This window comes from Fusarium phalaenopsidis, assembly GCF_050370095.1.
Source record: "Fusarium phalaenopsidis strain FUZ10S chromosome Unknown contig_32292, whole genome shotgun sequence".
NCBI classification, from domain to species: Eukaryota; Fungi; Ascomycota; class Sordariomycetes; order Hypocreales; family Nectriaceae; genus Fusarium; species Fusarium phalaenopsidis.
The window spans coordinates 3,844,962-3,865,815 of record NW_028145410.1 but is presented as its reverse complement, the minus strand read 5'-3'; the positions used below and the strand labels follow the sequence as shown (position 1 = coordinate 3,865,815).

The window sequence follows — 20,854 nt, the reverse complement described above, 5'->3', positions numbered from 1 at the left end:
AGAGCTACCATGCTCTGGAGGATCATAGAGCCACTCGCGAGGATAGTTGGGATCTTCCTGATCAACAGGGGCTGGGGCAGGGCCAGGGAGAGGAGTGGTGGAGGCTGGGTCGGCTCGAGCCGGGGATAAAGCAGCCTTCACAAGGGTCAGAGAAATCAAAACACCAAGCTCAGTGAGTAGGTACTTATAGTGATGCCCTCTTCCATGGCTGGGCTGGTAGCTCGGTCAGTGAGCGTCATGGTCGCAACTGTTCAAGTTTGCAAAGGAGTTTGGTCGGCCTCGTGCTGTACATTGTGTGAGGAGAGGAAAGATGCGAAGGCTTGGTTTGTTTGAAATGAGGAGAAACAAACCCAACAAGGTGCTTCTGCTCGCTGTCCCATCTGATGCCTCGTTGTTTACTAAGAAACCATCTTGACCTAAACCTTAGGATGATACTCATCATGACTTATCTTATCTACGCGAAGCTCTCCCGATTGACGCATGACGTCACAGTCACAGTCCAGATGCCTTTGCAGTTGATCGAAAGAAAATGATTTCATTGAATAGTGGGGTCTGGGTATTCTTCTCTCCCTCTTGTCTGTCTGTCTGTATCATGGAGGTATTACAGTGTGTCTAGTGAACAAAAATCGTGTGTACATGGGCAAAATATCTCTTTGCCGTTCTATGTCCAGAGGTCTCTCATCAGAGCCTCAGCATCAAACAAAAATCCACATCTCATTTACTTTTCTTTTTTCATTCTCGACATATTTAAGCCTTCTTCTCCTTCTTCTTGAAAGTCTTCTTGGGCATGCGAGCAAGCCAGTAGACAAACAGAGCGGCGGCCATGTTGAAAAAGACGTAGACCCAGAGAAGGCCAAAGTTGCGCCAGCGGTCCTTGTAGTCGATGTTGACGGCTCCGAGGTAGACGTTGGTAGAGGAGATGGTGCAGAAGCTGCACGAGTCGGTGGCCTCGGGGTCCTGGAGCTTGCCGCCGACCTGGGCAATGTAGCTCTCCATGAACTTGGCGCAAGTGGTACCGTTGGGAGGAGTGAAGGACACCCACTCGTTGCTGGCGCAGACGACATCGGCGTTGGCGACGGCTGTGGATAACATGCCTCCGACTAGATATGTGAATGGCGACACGTAGTACATGAACTTCCAGAAGCCGGGCATCGAGTCCTTGGGGGCGAGGACACCACAGAAGATCAGGCAAAGCATGAACATCAGGTTAGCGACGTTGGCGCCAGCTTCGGCTGTCTCGAATCCAGCAATGATGAAGGTCGAGAAGGTGCAGGTGAAGATGAGGAACATAAACAGGAAGAGGAACATCAGACCGCCACGCTCCGTCAGCTGGTCGGCAGCCGAGGCGTTGTTGTAGAGACCGACAGGGTAGTACCAGCAGAAGAACATGATGACGGCCATCAGCGCATTCCAGGGAAGTTCGACAATAAGCTGCGAGACCATGAAAACCTTCCAAGAGTACACCTTGGAGGGTCTCTCACGGACTTCGTAGAGGGAGCGCTGGATAACGAACTGCGGCATCGACTGCTGAACGAGTTGACCGAAGATGGTGAGCAGGTTGAAAATGGCAAACATCTGGTTCTGGAGACCCTGGATACTGTTGGGGGCTTTGAAGAAGACGAAACCGATAAAGAGGGCGACGAGGGTGCAAAGAGCGGCCTTGGAGTAGATGTAGACGGGGGTGCGCCAGTACTGCTGGAAAACGCGGTACAGGACCTCCTTGAGTTGGACCATGAAGGGGGCGGCGAATTCACGGTAGCTGGCGGGGTCCTCGTCAATGTCAGAAACGCCCTGCTTCTCCTGCTTGATCCTCTCGAGCTCGTTCTGAACCTCTTGGTATTCGGGACTCTCACGCCATGTCTTGAACCAATCGACCTCGGTGTGGGATCCGGGAGCGGCACCAATAACTTCCAACATCCATTCAGCAGGGTTGGCCTCAGGAGGGCACGCGTGTCCACCGTTGCGCTCAAAGTAGCTGGTCATGACATGAGAGTTCTCGCCAATGTCACCAAAGTAGACAGTCTTGCCGCCCTTGGCCAGGAAGAGGAGTCGGTCGAAGCGCTGGAACAACATGGCAGAAGGCTGGTGGATAGTGCAGAGGACGGCCTGGCCGGCCTTGGTCAGCTTCTCAAGAAGGTCGAGAATAGCCCAAGACGTTTGCGAATCAAGACCAGAGGTAGGCTCGTCGACGAAGAGCAACAAGGGGGGCTTAGCGGCAAGTTCGACACCGATAGTCAGGCGCTTTCGCTGTTCGACGTTGAGACCTTCACCGGGGACACCAACAACGGCATCGGCGTATTCCTCCATATCAAGCAGTTTAATAACCTGCTCGACGTACTCGAGCTTCTCCTCGCGGGGAACGTGGGCGGGCTGGCGCAGGAGGGCACTGAAGTTGAGGGCCTCTCGGACGGTCGAAGTCTGAAGGTGGAGATCCTGCTGCTGAACATAACCGGTCTTGCGCTGGAAGGACATGTCACGAGGGGATCCGTCAACCAACATCTCACCCGTGATAACACCCATAGAAGTACGGTCGGCCAAACAATCCAGAAGAGTCGTCTTTCCGGCGCCAGAGACACCCATCAGAGCAGTCAGAGTACCAGGCTTGACCCAACCATCAACGTGATCCAGAATGCGGCGGGTCTCGGTCTTGATCTTGACATCATAGCAGACATCGTGCCACTGGAAAACAGAAGTCTGCTCCTGGAGAACACCACCATCCTTGGCGGTTCGGCTGCGAGTTCGCTCGGTAGTGACGATGGGACCAATGTGGGCCATGGCGGCCTCGGGATCGCTGTGCTTCTTCTCGGCGTTGGCAACAGCAGCAGGCTTGTGACCACGGCGGTAGACCAGCACTTCACCCTTGGACTTCTTCTCAGAGACAAGCTCAGCGGAAACCATGTAGGTAATGAGGAACAGAACAGTCCAGGCAATGACGATACCAAAGTTGCGCCAGCGGTTCTCCCACTTGTAGTCAAAGTTGAGCTCGGCGTAACGGTCACCGTTCACAGCAGACTGGCCTTCAACAGCACCGACAGCACTGCAGACACGGTTGGCCGAGGGAATATCGGCGTAGCCTTCAACGTCGTTTCGGGGGATAAACTCGTCGCAAGTGTAATCGCGGTTGTGGAACTCGTTGACGACCAGGGCCTCAAAAGCGTAGGCAATTGGGTCAATCCAGTAGAGCCACTTGCACCAACCAAGCATATAGCGCTTAGGAATGACGAAACCGGTAAAGATGACGAGATCCAGAATCAAAATTGCAGCGGGGACGAGAGCCTGGAACAGGGTGCGCGAGGCCGAGGCGATGGTACGGAAGATCATGGACATGACCAAGACAGTAGCGAACGAGATGAGCAGGAAGAAGAAGAACGCTCCGGGCTCACGCTTCAGGTTTGTCAGGAAGTAGAGTGACAAGTTGAAGACGATGGTGTTGGCAATCTTGTAGGGCATATCGCAAAGCATGGAGGAAATAGCCTCAGCGGAAGGATGATAAAGAGCGTAACGGCTGTGCTTTTCGACAATTGGGCGTTGTGCGTACAAGGTCAAGATCTGGAATTGTCAGTAACGCCACACCAATGATTTTGTAATGACTCACCTCGAGGGCACTGGCAAAGGCATTCATCAAACAAGCAAAGAACAGAAGGGCACCGCGACGGAAGAAACTGCTTGAGTTCTCGTCAAGGTTGTAGAACACGGATCCGATAATGAGAGACATGGCAAAGTTACCAATCAAGGCACCAACAGTCAGGCCGGGGTCACCAATAAGTCGCTTCCAACCACGCCACAGACACAGCTGAATCTGCTGCTTGTAAGAGAGGGTGAAAGGAGACTTTTTTCGTTGACCCTTGGCCTGCTGGGCCTGCTTGGAGGCACGGAAAGCCTCGGCGTCAGGGCCGTTGATGGGGTGAGCCACCTTGTACTCCTCAATCTCAGCCTGGAGAGCACGGTACTCGGCGCTGTTCTTCCAGGCGGTAGCAAACTCATCAGGTGTGCGAGGCACCTTGCCCTCGAATCCAGGTCGCACATGACGTTCCAGGGGAGCTGTCATGGAGGTGAGGAAATCGGGGGTGGTCTGACGAGCAGGGCACTCGAAACCCAGGTTGACAAAGTACTGCTTCGCAGCGTCGGCGCGGCCAAAGAAGATCTGGCGGCCCTCGTACAGGACAGTGGCTTTATCGAAGAGATCGTAGGCGCTCTGGGGAGACTGGTAGATGGACACGACGGCGGTGCTGCCAAAGAGCTCGGTCTGAAGACGGAGGGTCTTGCAAAACTCAATGGCGTTGGCCGAATCCAGACCTCGAGTTGAGTTATCCCAGCACTGCAGAGGAGCGCCAGACAAGGCGGCCTCGGAAATGGTGACACGCTTGCGCTCACCACCCGAGACACCACGGATGTACTCGTTACCGACGCGGGTGTTGACGGTGTGAGAGATGCCAAACATGGCCATGACAACATCTCGCAGGTGATCGGCAAAGTCGTTTCGGTTCAGACCCTGAGGGAGCTGGCGGGGCTGACGAGCTCGAGCGGCGAAAGTGAGGGTATCGCCAACCGACAGCTGAGGGAAGTGGACATCGACTTCGGCGGTGTAGATGGCCTCACCACGGTGGTGAGAGTGCATCTCCTTGGCGGTCATACCTATGCGCAAAAGTGTTAGCCGCTGTTGACAGTCGCATACGAGTGATCGTCGGTTTCACACGGGCACGACCCACGTTGCTCAACAACAGACGCGCAACAGAAGATCGAGTCCGGTGAAACCGACATGATTCTCCCGTCTCAGATATGGAACTTGACTCACCCTGGTAGTTGAAGTAGGATCCATCGTCGACGTAGATACCGTTGAGTTCACCAGCAATGGTCTTGAGGGTGGTGGAACAACCAGCACCAGGAGGACCAAGGACAACCAGCATCTCACCGTTGCGCACAACACCATCGAAACCACGCAGGATATCAATGCGCGAACGGCCACTGCCAGTCAATCGCGAAACGAGACTGCCGGCGGAGAGCCAGACGTTGGCGACATCCCCCTGGTAGTCGCTAGCCTCGCCGAAACCATAGACATTGAGGTTCTGGAAGCACACACCAGCGTGTCGGAAAGCATGACCGTCCTGGTTCACGAGCTCAACAATGGACTTGGCCCATTCGCGAGCGCTAAAGTTCTCAGAGTTGGGGTTGAGAGGTGAGTTCTCGCCGGCCTGGAAGGGGTTCTGGCCGGGAAACTGAGCGGCAGAGGCGTGTGAGTAAGATCGCGCCAGAGCCTGGACAATCGAGGTTCGTCGCTCCATCTCGGAATCGTCATCATCGTCCTCCTTTCCCAGGGTATCAGCGGGAGAAGACGAGGGCTTCTCGTTGATCAGATCTTCGGTGCCGGCATCAGTGACGGAGCCCGCCTTGGGCTTCTCGTCGGCGGCATGCGCAGGGTGGGCTGCCTCGGGGACGCCCTGCCTAGCGGCCGTGGCGTCGTTGTTGGCGTTGATCCCGTAGACGGCCGACATGATGGGCGAAGGCTGCGGCCGAGTCTACTAAAGGATCTCGCAATTGAGTCTCGGGGGAGGGTGAGTGAAGCCCCAGTAAGTTTGAGGGAACGTTTCGGTAGCCAGTAATGCAATGCGAAAGGAGACTCGGAGTGGTGTGTATCGAAGCTTGTTTTGGTGAATTGGCTGTCAGTCCAGATCGAGGAAGGACTAAAGCAGCACAAGTTGGAAAAGGTATTAAAGTAATAAGAAAGGATTGATTAAGAAGAAAGGGGATGACGACGATAGAAGAGGTGACAGTCCCACGGGAAGGGGAAGAGGCGTGCAAAGAAGGAAAAGAAGAGGGAGGACGCCTGGTGATAAAATATGAGTCGGTTTACCTCCAGGTACAGTCGCCTCAGCTCGCCATTCAGCAGCAGCAAATGAAGCCCGATAAACTCGCGTGGGGCCTCGCACTAGCACTGAAAGCGAAGAATAAACGATGCTCCAGTGGGTCGCTCGGCCGGGATTCTAGCGCAAATTCAGGCGGAAGGCGGGTGCGGCTGCAGCGTCTGCCTCTCACACTTTGCCTGCAAGTCTCGGTGTGTCAAGGGGCGGCCGACCTGGGAGGGGCGTGCAACAATAGACTCCGATTTACAGTCGCCTTCGGAGAGATTCAAGTGCTTCTTTGACGATCGTGTTCGGACACATAGTGCATCTTGGGAATAGTAGGCACATAGCTCTCTTACATATTATCGTGAGTTGATTCCTCGTCCCGTCTTTGGCGTCACATGTCGTGATCTCTACAGTCTCCATCTCAAACTCCGCAATCTCCCGTTCTTGGCTGTAAACAACCCGCATCCTCCTCCGCAATTCGGTCGAGTGTATCGACGGAGTTTACGCCGTTTGCTAGAAGTCTCCGGGAAATCTCAGCACCAATTCACACCTGGAGGCATTTTTCGCAATCTATCAACTTCCCGACCCGACGACCAGGGGGAGCATGATGACGACGATTGCAGCCAGTCCAGGGGAAGCCCTCCAGCTGTCCCCCTTGGTGTGGAGTGAGTGAGAAGAGAAAAAGGTCTAAGCGGATAACGGGCAAGCACAAGAGTCCGACAATGCAGCCTCTAAGCGACAAGATCCCTGGATTCCAGGGAATTGGTGACTCCACTCTCCACCCGCCGGAACTCCGCAGAGGAATGGCACCCCTGGACGACGGGCAACGTATGCAACGTGGGGTGTTGAGGCAGAGACCTGTTTTTTTCCCGTTGTTATTTTGTTGGTGAATAACAAGACATTGGCCATTTGTGACCTGGTGTTTGTGATCGATTGTGGTGGCTCACATCAGCCTTGAGGGTCCCGTCACATCGTTAACTTAATTGATCTTTAAGATATGATCAACGGCCCGGTTTACCTATGAAGGTGTCTATCTGTATCAAAGTCACGATCAAGGCTAAACAAGCGACGGCGAACCATCATTCTCCCGATTCGCCGTGGTTGTTACAAAAGATCACCTTAAAATGAGTCATTATGAGTGGTAGTCATGTATCAACGCCCACGGCCTCTCCGTGCGTCTCAGCAACTGACTCTTTAAATAACATACAAGAGCATACTTTTTAAACATTGACACTGCCATGCCCCGGTCACTCCCGTAACACGGCAGACAAACTGAGTCAAGTTCAGCTCCTTTTTTTTTCTCGCCTCCGCCATGTAAATCTTGAAACAGAGGCAAGAGAAAGCTTGTCCTGCTACCAACACGAAACCGCGTATTTCCTCGTTGTCGGGGCCTTGAAAGAACCCGTCCCGTCCCGCCAATCAGACGCTAGACGTCGTACCGAATCCGACCGGCTGGAAGATGGATGCTTTGCTTGGCTGCGCGTAGGGCGAAGCGTGCCGCATCCACTTTGAATGTTGCATTGGACTTCTTTTCTCCCTTTTCGGTTGGTTTCGAAATCTTCCAAAAGGAAGGGGTCTCGGACTTTTCATCCTTGCTCGAGAGGAGCTACGACCAGCCCAATGACAACTCATCCTTAAAAGGCTCGGCTGTCAGCACCAAGGATTCCTTCATTGCAGTGAGGATGATTGATTGACATGAAAGAGATCAAGGGCCAAGGACCAATCACAGATCTCTTCCCCGTTCGAGGCACACACCCCCTGCTAGCTCATCGGGGTCTTCGAACAGCCCGACAACCCGCCATGCGACTGTCAACCCGTCCCGCTAGTCAGCGCCCGGGGAGGGATGTTTGTCGATGGGGACACTCTAAAAATGTGTCTCGTCTCTGTAGGTACTGTACCCGATCGTGTGTGTTTTCTTTTGTGATGTGTGAGGGCATCATGACATGTTCAAGCACCGTCTATCCAGGTACTGTAAGCAAAAGTACAGCTTAGAGCCTGAGTGAAGTCACGGATCATGTGCATTATCACAATCTCATTTTGCCAAAAAGAGTGCCCATATCAACTTGCCCCTCCCCAAATGAAATGTGCAAGAATCACACTGGTCCATCCGCCCGACAACATCATGGCACGCCATCATCATCGGGGTAATCGAGATCCGATCATAGCGTGGGCATGGTACAACCAGCAAGGTGCCATGTCTGGCCCGTCCATCCATTCTCCTTCACCTGTTTAACCCCAGCCAAGAGAGCCGCGAAACTCTGCTTCGTTTTCAACAGAACGTTACCTGAACCACATACCAGGCAACACTCTTTTGTGTGCAGGCACCTGAATTAAAAGGGTCAACAATCAACAAAGCTAGCAAGGTTCACGTCCATCGATGCACACCGTGGCAATCTCATTGCCGCGTATCGCCAAGCCAATGTAACCGCGAAACCGAAAGCGATCTCGAGAGTGAAATGAAAGAAACCCTCAATCTCACTGCTTGATACAAAGTCCCCACTGCCCCAAGCAAACGGCCCCCCTTTCAATTCTCCACAAGGCAGAGACCACCAGCAGGGAATAAGCTCCCAGTGGATGATCTACGCAAAAATGCCAGACACACGACACCAAGGCGGTAGCAAAGTCCGCTCCGCAACTCCGCCAACGCCTCGTCAATCACTCTCTAGAGCGTGGTTTGCACAGCTGGAACACGTGGAGCTCAGGGGATCATAGCCTACTGCCGAGCAAATTCTCCCATTCCGTTTGCTGGAGGGTGCGCCAAGTCGGGCAGATTGCTTCCGGATGCAAGCCCGCCGATCCTACCACCCAAAGTCGGTCGTGAGAAGACCGAGCAGACATCCTCACCTCGCTCTTCTGCCTATTGTTTCCGGTGAGTAGCGGTTGTTCCCCGGGCTCTAATTTGTCCCGGCGGGTGGACCTTCCGATTAAAGCCGGCATTCGTCCGGGTCCAGGGGTCCACCGTCCGGAATACGGACGATGCTTGGACCGAATCCGACGGAGTTGAGATAACGTCTGCTGCAAGTATCCAGAGTGGGCAGACAACTGTCTATTGCGCGTTTGCTTATGTGGATGGCATAATAGGTCGCAATTTTTCCATATCGTGCCAGTAGCTGATGCATCGCAACCAATAACGAGTCTGCTTCAGATACACGGAAGCGTACATCATGTACACAGTAGCCCAGCATAGCTGCCTGCCCGTCCATGAATGTCATTCGCTACTACATGGGTAGGTTAGTTGGTTTCCGAGTTGGTAATGGAAGGAAGCATAATGCGTTATGGTTGTTTGTATGTGCCCGTCCGTTAAGCAACACCGTTCTGGTGCGCGATGGGTGACTGGGTGCAAAGACTCACTCGCATCCAATTTTTCAGAACCAGCGAGGCCATCATTACGTTCAATTAATCACTTTCTTTATGATGTCTTCCTTCCCCTGTTCATGTATCCCGGGGGTCGTTGCCAAACATGGCGGATCTCATCAAGATGTAGGGTAGTTCGTCATCCTCAACCCAACACTCGGCAATACCAAGTCAGCGACGGGTAACAGTTCGGTGTAGGACTTCCAAAAGTGGATTTTAGGGAGCTTCGGTGCAGTAATATACCTACACTATATGGTCGTTTGCCTTCTGTTGGTTCGTGGCTGGGTGCGATGCATGAGTCCCATTCAATGGCCATCCACAAATGCTTGCAGAGCTACGCATCTCAGCGATCGTTGGATCATGTATCAATTACCGACCACAATAAACGCCTCCCAACCAAGTAAAGCATTACACAGAGCAAAAAGGAACTATCGCAGGTATGGTATCCTGATGGCCCACTGGTCTCGAATATTTCTCGATCGCGTATCTAGTTATTCTCTGAAGTGACATCCACCAGATCATGTAGAGGAGATCGACAGCATACCACGCCTTTAACGGTACATAAGCATAATCATACAGTATCTTGCATATCAAACGTCAAGCCCTCATGCTTGGTGGAACCGTGGCTTCAACCCATGTGGTAGCTACGTCAATGGCTAGACAACTGCAGTCACATCTCTGATGGGATTGAATTGAATGGCTGTGCGCTATCTCGCAAAATTTCAGCTCTCACGGGATATCTCTATTTTACAAAAAGTTGATTCCCACGCCAACCTGCAGTCCCTTTGTTGATACCTCGCCCCTCCTCAGCGCCAACGGCAGGCTGAAGTTCAGCTCGAAGCGCGCAACAGGGTGAGCATACACCAGGCCCACGCCGGCCGCCAGACTTGGTACTCCGTTGAAGAGCTCACCAACGGCATTGAGCATGCCGTCTCGTACGGCGGATGGCCTGAGTGCTTGTGTGGCAGCTCCGCTGGAAGACTTGCTGGGGTTCTTGAGGGCAACCAGACGACCGCCGTTGGCGAAGAGCTGGAAGCGCAGACCTGAGTCGGGGCCCTTGTATGGCACAGGGAGGAGCATATTGACGCTGCCTGCGGCAAAGACATCACCGCCGACAGAGTCGGCACCATCACGAGGTCCAAGACCGCCGAGCTTGAAACCTCGCACGTCTGTTGGCCCACCAAGCTGGAAGCGGTCGTTGATACGGCTGAGACCAAGCTTGCCTCCAAAATCATAGCCAAGTGGAAGGGGGCAGAGCAGACCTAGTCTGAGTCCACCACCGATTGAAATACCAGTACGGTCCTTAATGCCTGGCAGAGGAACAGGGATGGCACCGCCAACCTCGACCTCACCCTTGGAGAAAGCGACGTCACCAACAAGGGGTCCAAAACCGGCGACCTCAAGTCCAGTTCGGACCATGTAGCCGTCCTGGGGAAGTTGAGGGTTATCGCGTCTTTCTCGGTAGAAGCTGTGCTTAATAGAGGCCTTGATAGAGTCGCCAGCATCGGCGCGGACAGTTGGGCTGGCACCTTCGCCCAAGCCGGTTATCTGCCTCCATGCATGGGAATACTCGACAGACTGAGTGTCTCGCTCAGAATTAAGCCACGAGAACCGCACGGTTCCACCCTTCAGTACTTCCTCATGTGAGGCCCAGGGCTTCTCGGCTGCCGACGCAACACCCTCGAGTGATATCCTCAAATCGGGGTTACTGGCGACGGGCAGGCTAAGGTTGGCACTGTATGCGGACCGGGTACGTGTGCCAGCCTTTGCGTTCAGGGTCAACATCTCGGCGCCGCCGAACATGTTGCGCCATAGCAAAGAGCCGTACGCGGAACCCTCGCCATTTCCAACATCTGTGCCGGTCTGAAGCTTGAACCGAGAGAGCTCCTTCACTCGGATATCAACGTTGACATCAGTAGGCGAGGTGGAGGGGTCGGTCTGTTGGGCAGAAGTGAGGAATAGTTCGGGCTGAGGCTGAAAGATCTCTGGCTTGCAGTTAGTTTGGTGCTGCAGCGGGTGGTCGGAGAGAACGTACGAAGTGCGTCGAGCTTGTTGCTTGCAATTCGAAGCTTATTTATAACCTCGCCAACCGTGGAAGTAGCATTTTGGTCGTCTCGGACAAGGGGTTGGAAGAGAGGGTCGAGGAAATCGGTGCGTGTGTTGACGGCGCCATGCACACGGATCTCGTTGACGGTCATGGGAGCCAAATTTTGGTCAGCGACCTAGACAGGGTCAGCAAGAGAATAGCGGTACACTCCTCAAGATTAATACCAGCTGGGCCATACGCCGCTGCTTGGCCTCCTCCTGTTCCCGTTGGAACTCAGGCTTCGATTCGGCTTCGTGAAGCAATGAGCCAGTATCGGTATGGAGCTTGTTCAAGGGGTCCCCGGACTGCAGCTGGTTAGCAATACACTCCTCCTAACCTCAATGCCATGATGGACTCACGAGGCCCCCGCTCGAGCTAGGGATTGCAGCCATTGTCGCTGGCTCAACGACTCGAGTTGCTGCTTGTGATAGCCGTCACGATGTCGTTTCCAAATTGTCGGACGACACTGGACCCCAGCTCGTCTCGGTACGGACCGGCTAGGGCGTGGGTACGTACACTTCACCGTACAGAACTTAAGTGGGCTGGAGCTCCTCAGGTTCGCCCGCGAAACTTTGGGTACCTGGGTACCTAACTGTGGCGTCCATCCTGTGGCGCACTAAACGCCGTCATAGCATGTGATCCGCAGCCACATTTCCAGCCTAGCGCCCATCCGGGGTGTTTGGTCATCGGCCGCCCTCCCTGGCATTCCCTCTTTGTTCAACTCAAGTCATTCATCCTCAAAACCCGCCAGCGAACAGTGTAGATCGTTCAGCGAGAGAATCTGCTACAAAGGATCTCTCTTTTCACTCCTTAAGAGCCGTCGGAGTCGCTCTTCCTTTCCTTTCTACTTTCAATAACCTTTCTTGCTTTGTCTTATCTCTCACGCGACCTGCAATCTGTTCATTTCTTAATCTCTAGTCTGACGTTGCCTATCTCGCCGCCATGGCTAGTAAGGCTGCAAACAAGCGTGTATGTCTTGACCGTCATTTTCAGACAAATGGGACTTGCTGACTTTCTATAGTTGACACGCGAATACAAAGCCATCTCCGAGAACCCACCGCCTTACATCACTGCTCATCCTTCAGAGTCAAACATCCTCGAGTACGTCGTCACCGCCGATTCACATCAAATTACTTGCTAACTTGTCTGCTTAGATGGCACTACATCATCACTGGCCCTGAGGATACCCCCTATCATGGGGGACAATACTGGGGCACTCTGATGTTCCCTCCGAACTATCCGTTTGCGCCGCCCGCCATTCGAATGCACACTCCTTCTGGCCGATTCCAACCTTCGACGCGACTATGCCTGTCCATCTCCGACTTTCACCCCAAATCTTTTAATCCCGCATGGGAGGTTTCGACTATCCTAATCGGATTGCTGTCTTTCATGACGAGCGAAGAGATGACGACTGGTTCCGTTTCTAGTACAGCGGCCGAACGACGATATCTCGCAGCACGTTCGCGTTGGTGGAACTCGACTGGCAACGGCTCTAACGCTAAGAGCAATCCCGCCAACAAGGGCAACGTCAAAGCCGGCGATGGTGGTGCCAAGTTCCGAGCTGAGTGGCCCGAGGTGGATACCGAGAACTGGGAGTGGATGAAGAAGAACAAGGTCGACCCTCTTACGGGCAACCGATTAGACGCCGACAACAATGGATCATGCCGACCTCAGCTGGGCATCTCTGGTACTAGCGGACACCAGGCCCAAGCTGTTGTGGACGTGGTCAACCAGCAGCGAGATGCCGGGACAGGGTGGATATACCGGAACAAGCTCGTCGTAGCTGGAGCGGCCATCTTCATCTACGTCCTCATCGCCCGACTTGTGAGGGGCGATGCGTAATAGCGGTGTAACCAGAGTGATTGGTGCACTGGGTTCCCCGCGTTTGAACCCAACTCATTGATTTTAGTTTGATTGCTGGCGGGTTGGCGGGCGCAAGGCGGTTTTTCAAGCCAGATATCAAAGGACTCGCGTCTTGCGGATGGCGTTTTTGGGGCACGCTGACAATAATTTGTTCAAATTCGATGGAGTTTGGCAATGACGATGGACACCTGGACATGTCGATGTAATCAGGTAGAAGCAACTAATAGACTTGGACCTTGTGGTTATGTGATATGTGAGCTTTGAGTTGTCATTCCACTCTTGGCTTCACTCTCACCGTAAAGGAGGTGAGAGCGATTGCTTGTGCCAGAACAATGCAAACAGCCATGAACCTGACGTGTTTAGAGTGTACTATAATTGTAGAAACAAACAAAGAATGTTAGTATCCGAGCTGAACTCAACAACAAAGAAAGCCATGCTTGTCCTCAAACATCAAACATCGGGATGCCGGAAGCCGAAATTCAACCGGCACATCAATGAAGTTTGTTTGGTCCCGTCGTTTGGCGCTAGACTCAGTGTTGCGGCGCACTAACTTATAGAGCTTTAGCGGAGGCCATTTACGCGGGGGGGTTTCAAGAAAAATTGTGACGAAAGCCCCAATTTTTTGTCACCTTGCGACTTGTTCTCCAGCGCTGGAAGCCGTTGGAAGGACCAGACCTCCAACCCCGACATCATCATCACCCCTTGTTGGTGAAGGCAACTTGTTCTCATTTTTTGCCCATCCCTAGGCATCTCCTCCTCTTGTACCTGTCCGCTCCTTGGGCTTTATCCTCATCTCTTCTATCTGACCCTCCTTCCCTTCACCGTCCTCCCTCGAATCCTGTCCCGCTCCTGGTCGAGCTTCCGCTCTCCGCACAAAGCAGCTTTAACTCGGACCCTCATTTCCACTGCATCGCCAGCTCGCCTTGTCCGATCCACGGCCTCCACCTTCGAGCCCAGATCCAGCACCAGGGCGGTCTACGCGACGACGACTGTCCCCCATGCCTCTTTCTCGAGATCCCTAAAGTCTCCCTCCCTCCCTCGAATCCTTCATCCAGGTCTGGCGCGGGCTGGCTCGAATCGCCTGCCCCCCTCCCTGTTCGTCGATATCCTTCCCCCGCCGAACCGTCAACGACCTCGCCAGATGAGATGGCGCCCCTCAACGGCACCGTGAAGACTCGCCGACCTGGAGGGAGCAAGCTTGCTCACTCCTCCAAGCCTGTCGTCCCTGCTATTCCTCTGCCCCATGTGAAGCGCCAGGCTGCCACCGCTGCTGCGCGTGCCAGTGCTGCCTCCCTGCCTCTGGTCTCTGCTGCCTCCTCCAGTCCGACCGAGAAGACCATCGCCGCTCAGTCACCCGAAACGAAGCTCACGAATGGCGCTGTAACTGCCCAGGCACACAAGGATACCACCGCACCAGCTGCTGCGAGCCCAATCCCAAGCCCTGCTTCCAGCGCTGCGAAGCCTGTTAAAGAGGCCACCGAACAACAGGCAGACAATCTTCCAAAGACCCTGAATGGTGCTACGGATGTGACTAGCCACCAAGACACTTCTGGTATGTGCCATGAAAACATGACCTTCACTCAAGACAGCAACAGGAACATCTTGCTTACCCATCTTGTGACAGCTGCCGAAGTCGCATCCGTCTCGGAAAAGGCATCCACCAGCGGTGACCGGGAGAACGACCACAAAGCTCAACCCGCCTCGGACCATGTTGATCAGCCCACCTCTGCCCCCCAAGTCGATCCTCGCGCCCAAGCTTCCGACAAACACGCCCCCGCCGATGCAATTGGAAAGGTCAACGGAGTCACAGCCGCCGGTGAACCTAGATATCGGCCTGGTGAGGCATCCCGACTGATATACAAAGTTCAAGACACTTATGCCACAAACACAGACAACCAGCCTCTCCCGAAGCTTCACAGCAAGTCTCGTCCTCCACCCGCCGTCCCGCCGTCCCGATACCAGATGCCTCCTTCTTTCCAACCTGCCAACAGGCCCCTGGGACCAGCTACGAACGGTGACATGCATCGTGGCCCCCGGCACCCGATCCCCAGCGGGCCGCCCATGCATCAGCCACATCCCAGCAACGGTAGCATCCATTTCGGCACCTTCCATGGTTCTACCAGCTCTTCACCCGCACCTCTTTCCGGTGGCATTGCGCCTCCTCCTGGCATGCCGATTCCAGATGGCCGACCTCCATACATGGGCCCAGGTGCTAACGGTTTCCCTCCCATGATGCCATATGGCTCTGAGCAGGTCCCGGTTACTACCTTTGACAGCTATGGCAGGCCTTCCATGGCCTATGGGCCCATGGATTCGTTCCCTCCGTTTGGTAACAACTTTGGCCCATCGACTCCTCACAGCTACCATGATTCGCAGGCATCGGGCCCCCCTGACGAGAACAGCATGTACAACCAGTATCCCGGACCGGCCAGGAACGGCGTGACTGGACCTGATGGTTCTCATTCCCCGAGCCACCCAGGAAGAATGTTTGGTGGTCTCGAGTATCCCAGAATGATGATGAACACTGGCCCTCCGCCACCCCTCATGTCCCCGGTCGATGATGCGGATGGCCTCATTGGTCATCTTCAGCAGCAGTTTGGCTCTCCCGAATTTGCTGACTGCGTCTTGGAGCTCAAGGACCCCGAGGATCGAGCCCCGCCTGTTCGCATCCCTGGTCATCGACTCGTGTTTTCCCGAAGCGCCGAGCTTGCGAACGCCATGACGAAGAAGGCGGCTCAGCGTACCCGCGATAGCCCACCTCTGCTTGAGATTACTCTCGAGACCAAGAGCAAGTGGATTAGATCGGATTCCTTCTACATCGCCGTCCAGCGCCTGTATGGCATGCCACTGTTTACTATCCCGCCTCCTCCCGCTGGTCTGAAGCAGGGGGCTATTTCGGATGCTGGTTCGATCATGGAACGGTTCGAGTTCGCTCTCTCTTACGCTGCTGCTGGCCATCTCCTTCACTGGGACCCTGTCACCCGACGTGGCTGCGAGATCGCTATGCAGCTGCTTTCCTGGCAGACTCTCGAGCGCGCCTTGGAGTTTGCTCTGGAGCAGCACCGAGACGAGGGCTCGCATCAAGTTTTCAAGTACGGTGATGGATCTAGAGCGATTCTGAACGAGACGGTTTCTTTCATCATCAGCAACCTCACCCCTAACTTTGCTCTCGACACTTCAGTCTCCGACCCCGACAACTACTCTCGCCTGCCAGTTCACCCCGCCCCTCCCGCTACCAGACCAGCCCAGACGTCTGTATCACCTCCTATCGCGCGAGGATCTTCGGTGCACCTGGGCAAGGGCCGTCGGTCTCAGCAAATCGCCGGCATCCAGTTCGGAGACCTCTCCTTGGCTGACGGTAAGATCTCGCCTGCTTCTGATACTTCGATGGCATCGCAGCAGCAGCGATCTCCCTTCGCCTCGGTCCTCGCTCGCGTCCTCCTCAACGTTCCATTTGCGACTCTCAAGATGATTCTCGAAACCGCATCTTCCAACAAGGCGAGTGGGTGGCCTAACGCGGAACTCGTGTACCGCGCTGTCAAGGATGCAATCACCGAGCGGGAACGACGTCGACTCAACGCTGTCGCATCCGTCAAAGCAGGACTGGTTCCCGGCTGGGAGGTGATCTGGAAACAACTGTCCAGCCCTGAGCCCCGATACTTTGGTCTGTGGACCGCTCTGGGTTGGCAGGAGGAGGTTCTTCCTTACGGACCTTCTGATAGCCCAGCCCTCAGCCGCAGCTGGACTCCTCTCTTCATGGAGTCACAGAACAGCGCCCAAGCTGCGTATCCTTGAGTACGCTAGACGGACAAGGGCTTGCAATTTGACTCGCAATGTTGTGGGTTTTGTGGATATGGCATCAGAAATCACATCATGATTGCATTTTGACCACAGTCGCATTTTGAGCCCTTTGGAGCTCCCGCGCATTGGTCTATTCACATTCTTTCCTCAAGAAAATGAATCTTTAATGGGAACTGCTACAAAGTGGCGATTTTTGGAGTTTGGTTGGAGGGACTTGCGATCCTCTGCCGTGTGCAGAAGGCGAGGTTGGTGAATTGGAGACAAGACACAATGCCGCTCGATGGATTGAAGCCGCTTCGAGACTCAGGGGTTGTGAGTAATGCGGGCAGTTGGTAGACGACGTGGAAGCGTGTCCGCGGGTGCGATGGGGTTGACCTGAAGACTGGAAAGTGATTGGACCGAGACCACCAGAAAACGAAACGGAACAAGACAATTCTTATTCCTAAACATGACCTGCTATCGTAGGCACGATGCAGATGATGGCATATGATACCGCTTGTGGGGAGGATGAAGGGGTGAACTTGGGTTGATGGATGGCGTTGGTGGGATGGCGCGGCGGAATTGGAGCCAGGTGTGTTTTGTTTGACCGGATTATTAAAAGGCAGGGATGGACAAAAAAAGAAGAAGCCAAAAAGCACTTAATGATTCTTGAGGGTATTAGGATTTGGAGGCTCAATCTGATGATGCCAGGTTTGATGATGAATGAGTGATTGGCCCAGGAATTGGACTGGAAATCATGAATGACGTTGGCTGGAGTATGCTTTGCGATTCTGCTGGTGGAGGCAGTAGTAGGTAGCATCTTCAAGACTGATTTGATACCCCGACTGCCTGAGTACAATGAGGCCGGTAACAGCCTGTAACGAGGCCGATAACAAGGCCTGCAAGAAGGCCAATTGTTGTCTTTGCAGACAATTGCATGAATGGAAGGCAGCCAAGGACGGGTGAGTGGCCTGAGGTGTGGATGAGGTGATGTCTATTTGGTGCACTTAAATGCAAGCTATTGTGGTTGGTGTTTAGAGAATGCAGCTTATGCGGCCAGCCTCCCCGAGTGTGTCGTGCAACCTCTGCTGGAATGGTGGGAAATTGGTATGAGACTACGATCGGGGGATAAGCTCGTTTAGGAAAAGTCATAGAAACTTGACATTGGCATCGTTTGTTCATGTGATTCTCGGATGTGTGGTTCATGGTGGGATGAAACCTTGGAACATACCCATCGCTGATATCATTAGCATGGAGCTCAAGAGTGCGTCTGTGGTACGTAGGGGCGGGGAACCCCTGTAGGACCAAGAGCCGCTCTCCTCTTTCAATTCGTCAGGGCGAATTAATTGGGATCCAGTGCCAGGGTCCCCATCTCTTTTGATGTGCAGATGCTAAAAAGCGGGTGGACTCCGTGATAAGCCCAACCCAGCCGAGGCTCTCCACTTTTGGCCGTGGCCCTCATTTCCAAGGTCCCCCGTCCTGGGTTTCTTGTGATCCATCCATTTCATCCCTCCCTCCCCTTGCGTGTTATCATTCATTCTTTTTTTTTCTCTTGTTGCTGACGCGACTCCTTTACTCTGCGGTAGACATTGCGATTTAAATCTTTGCGATAGAGACGAGCCTGTGCAACTGACCGTCTCCGACTCTGCCGTCGCTTGGATGCCTCCAACAGTTGCCCGAATGCGCCACAGGAGCTCAGCTCGTGCAACCGCATCGCCTGCGCTATAAGACCAAGTCGAAACACCAACACGATTGACCCGCGAATTTCGACTTTCATCTATCAACAGAAACCGCTTCCATCACAATGGCTTCGCCCTCTCCGTCGGGCGATGCCTCGAGCTCGCGCTCCTCGAGGTCTTCGGCTGGTACTACAGATCCCGTGCTCCGCAACACGCTGCGCTACACCATCTCGGCGCGCGAGTACGCCTCCCTGCACAAGTACATCCTCTCGCGGTCCCGAGTGCTCCGACGCGCGACGCCGAATCCTACTCGTGTGGAGAAGGCGCTTCAACCCCCCAAGGGGAGCGATGATTACAATGTTAGGGCGGTGCGCCACGCGCTGAGGGTGTTTGTGGGAACTTTCCTGGGTATGAAGGGATGGGATGTCGTGGCCAAGAGGATGAAGAAGGAGGAGTGAGTATGACTTTTTCTATGCGGCGCAATGGGTTGCTAACATGTGTCGCGATAGATCTAATGCGAACGCGAAGAAGAAGCCATTCTACAAGTCTCCCGCCCTGAGACTATCACTATCACTCTCCACCATTCTCCTGCTTTATAGGCTACTCTTCCGTTTCCTCACTCGTCTGCGCGTACATCTGCTCGATCCTCAAGTTGAGCCCTTCCGTATGCGCAATCCGCGAACCGCGGCGACGCTCACATCGCCATATGCGCCCGCAGTCGGTGCATCGCTTGCTGGTCTCGCTCTGGGCATCTACCCCAGCGAAAAGATGCGCGTTTCCATTGCCATCTACACCATCTTCCGCGCACTAGAGTTTGCGTATAATCTGTGCGAGTCTGAGGGATTCATCTGGGGACGGAGCAATGGCGTCAAGAGGGATAGACCTTGGTGGTTTGGTAGCTGGATGCTGCAGCCCCTTGCTTTTGGCCAGCTCCTTCACGCGGCTGTCTTTGACCGCGACTGCTTCCCCAAGGTATGTTTTGCATCAAAGATTCGCCAGGAAGATTTACTGACAGATGTAGCCCTATGGCGACTTTATCTTCAAGAGCTCTTCGGCTTATCTCCACCCGCGCCCACAGGACTGGCCCGCCGGCCTCAAGTGGCCTCAGACATCTCAGATCGTTGACAGCCTGGCTCAGATGGCGCGCTTGAACTGGCCGTATGTGATGGGAACCTGAATAAAAGAGACAATAACTGACTTTGATAGTGCTTATATCTCTCCAACCTTGTTCCCCAACAAGGAAGTTCTTCCTCCAAGCCTCAGCACAATTGCGCCATTGACATCCCGTGCTCACCCACTCATCACATCTCTATCATGCGCGACATTGCACCCTGGCGACCCATCTTGTTCTCGAACATATCTCACATTCTGGCTTAATTCGTTCCCGCCTCTTGCTCGCTTCTTCGTCCTCCTCTACTCGGCTCTGACGGTTATCCCCCGGTTCTCCTCCATCTACCACAGCCCTCTGGCCACTCTCCAGCGCATCATCACCAAAGCTCTCCGCATGTCCACCTTCGCTACAGGAGCCATTTCAACAGCCTGGGCCTCTATCTGCTTCTTCCAGAACTGGCTCCCCCGTCATGTTCTGGCCACTCAGCGATTCTTCCTCGGTGGTTTCTTTGCTGGTCTTTGGGCCTTTATTGAGCGACGAAGCGGCCGTGGCCTGTTCCTGTACAGTGCACGCGCAAGCATTGACAGCCTCTGGAAGGTTGGTGTGAAGCGACGCTGGTGGAGAAGCATGAAGGGCGGTGACGTCTGGGTGTTTATGCTGGCACTTATGGTGACCGGTGTCGTGTACGAGAAGGATGCGCAAGCGATCCGGGAGAACAACTGGAGAAAGGGCGTGAGCTGGCTGCAAGGTCAGGGCTGGAGGGACTGGAGCGTCGATGATGATGAGAACCAGGACGAGGAGGGACAGGACAAGGAGGAGTAATCCAATGATGTATGATCATGGCTGTGTGGAGTTGGGCGTATATAGGTCACTGTACAAGGATTGGACGGGAAAGGCTTGATGCCTCGGTATGGTTGGTAGTTTGATATCCATTAATTAATGTATTGTCTAGTGCATTCTGCTTCAACGCAAGTGAAGGGTCGTGGTTGTGAGCATTGTCCATAAGCATGTTGGCCTTGAGCAAAAAAAGGATATAAAGACCAGTATTTATATGTACACAGGGAAACCTATTGTTCTGATACTGTGCGATTGATCCCATTCGATAAAATACACTTGCCCCTATTCAGGCAATCTA

The 20,854-nt window shown here is 53.9% G+C and overlaps 5 protein-coding genes across 5 annotated transcripts; 3 read left to right on the top strand and 2 right to left on the bottom strand.

Moving 5' to 3' along the window:
- Window positions 1–747: 747 nt before the first annotated feature.
- On the bottom strand, window positions 748–5,492 carry LRP88_05438 (ABC-2 type transporter-domain-containing protein; the record flags this gene model as incomplete). Its single annotated transcript, XM_083241990.1, has 3 exons — window positions 748–3,510; window positions 3,596–4,635; window positions 4,796–5,492. 3 exons carry the CDS (start codon window positions 5,490–5,492, stop codon window positions 748–750), a joined length of 4,500 nt encoding a protein of 1,499 aa, XP_083103138.1.
- A 4,455-nt stretch (window positions 5,493–9,947) lies between these two features.
- LRP88_05437 (SAM complex subunit SAM50) lies at window positions 9,948–11,678 on the bottom strand (the record flags this gene model as incomplete). Its single annotated transcript, XM_083241989.1, has 4 exons — window positions 9,948–11,185; window positions 11,236–11,422; window positions 11,472–11,591; window positions 11,646–11,678. 4 exons carry the CDS (start codon window positions 11,676–11,678, stop codon window positions 9,948–9,950), a joined length of 1,578 nt encoding a protein of 525 aa, XP_083103137.1.
- A 550-nt stretch (window positions 11,679–12,228) lies between these two features.
- On the top strand, window positions 12,229–13,128 carry LRP88_05436 (ubiquitin-conjugating enzyme/RWD-like protein; the record flags this gene model as incomplete). Its single annotated transcript, XM_083241988.1, has 3 exons — window positions 12,229–12,255; window positions 12,308–12,387; window positions 12,441–13,128. 3 exons carry the CDS (start codon window positions 12,229–12,231, stop codon window positions 13,126–13,128), a joined length of 795 nt encoding a protein of 264 aa, XP_083103136.1.
- Window positions 13,129–13,998: 870 nt separating this feature from the next.
- On the top strand, window positions 13,999–16,944 carry LRP88_05435 (uncharacterized protein; the record flags this gene model as incomplete). The annotated part of the gene is made up of 2 exons (XM_083241987.1): window positions 13,999–14,665; window positions 14,735–16,944. 2 exons carry the CDS (start codon window positions 13,999–14,001, stop codon window positions 16,942–16,944), a joined length of 2,877 nt encoding a protein of 958 aa, XP_083103135.1.
- A 1,789-nt stretch (window positions 16,945–18,733) lies between these two features.
- On the top strand, window positions 18,734–20,541 carry LRP88_05434 (uncharacterized protein; the record flags this gene model as incomplete). The annotated part of the gene is made up of 4 exons (XM_083241986.1): window positions 18,734–19,062; window positions 19,118–19,580; window positions 19,630–19,766; window positions 19,815–20,541. The coding sequence occupies 4 exons, from the start codon at window positions 18,734–18,736 to the stop codon at window positions 20,539–20,541; spliced, it is 1,656 nt and encodes a 551-aa protein (XP_083103134.1).
- Between the last annotated feature and the right edge of the window lie 313 nt (window positions 20,542–20,854).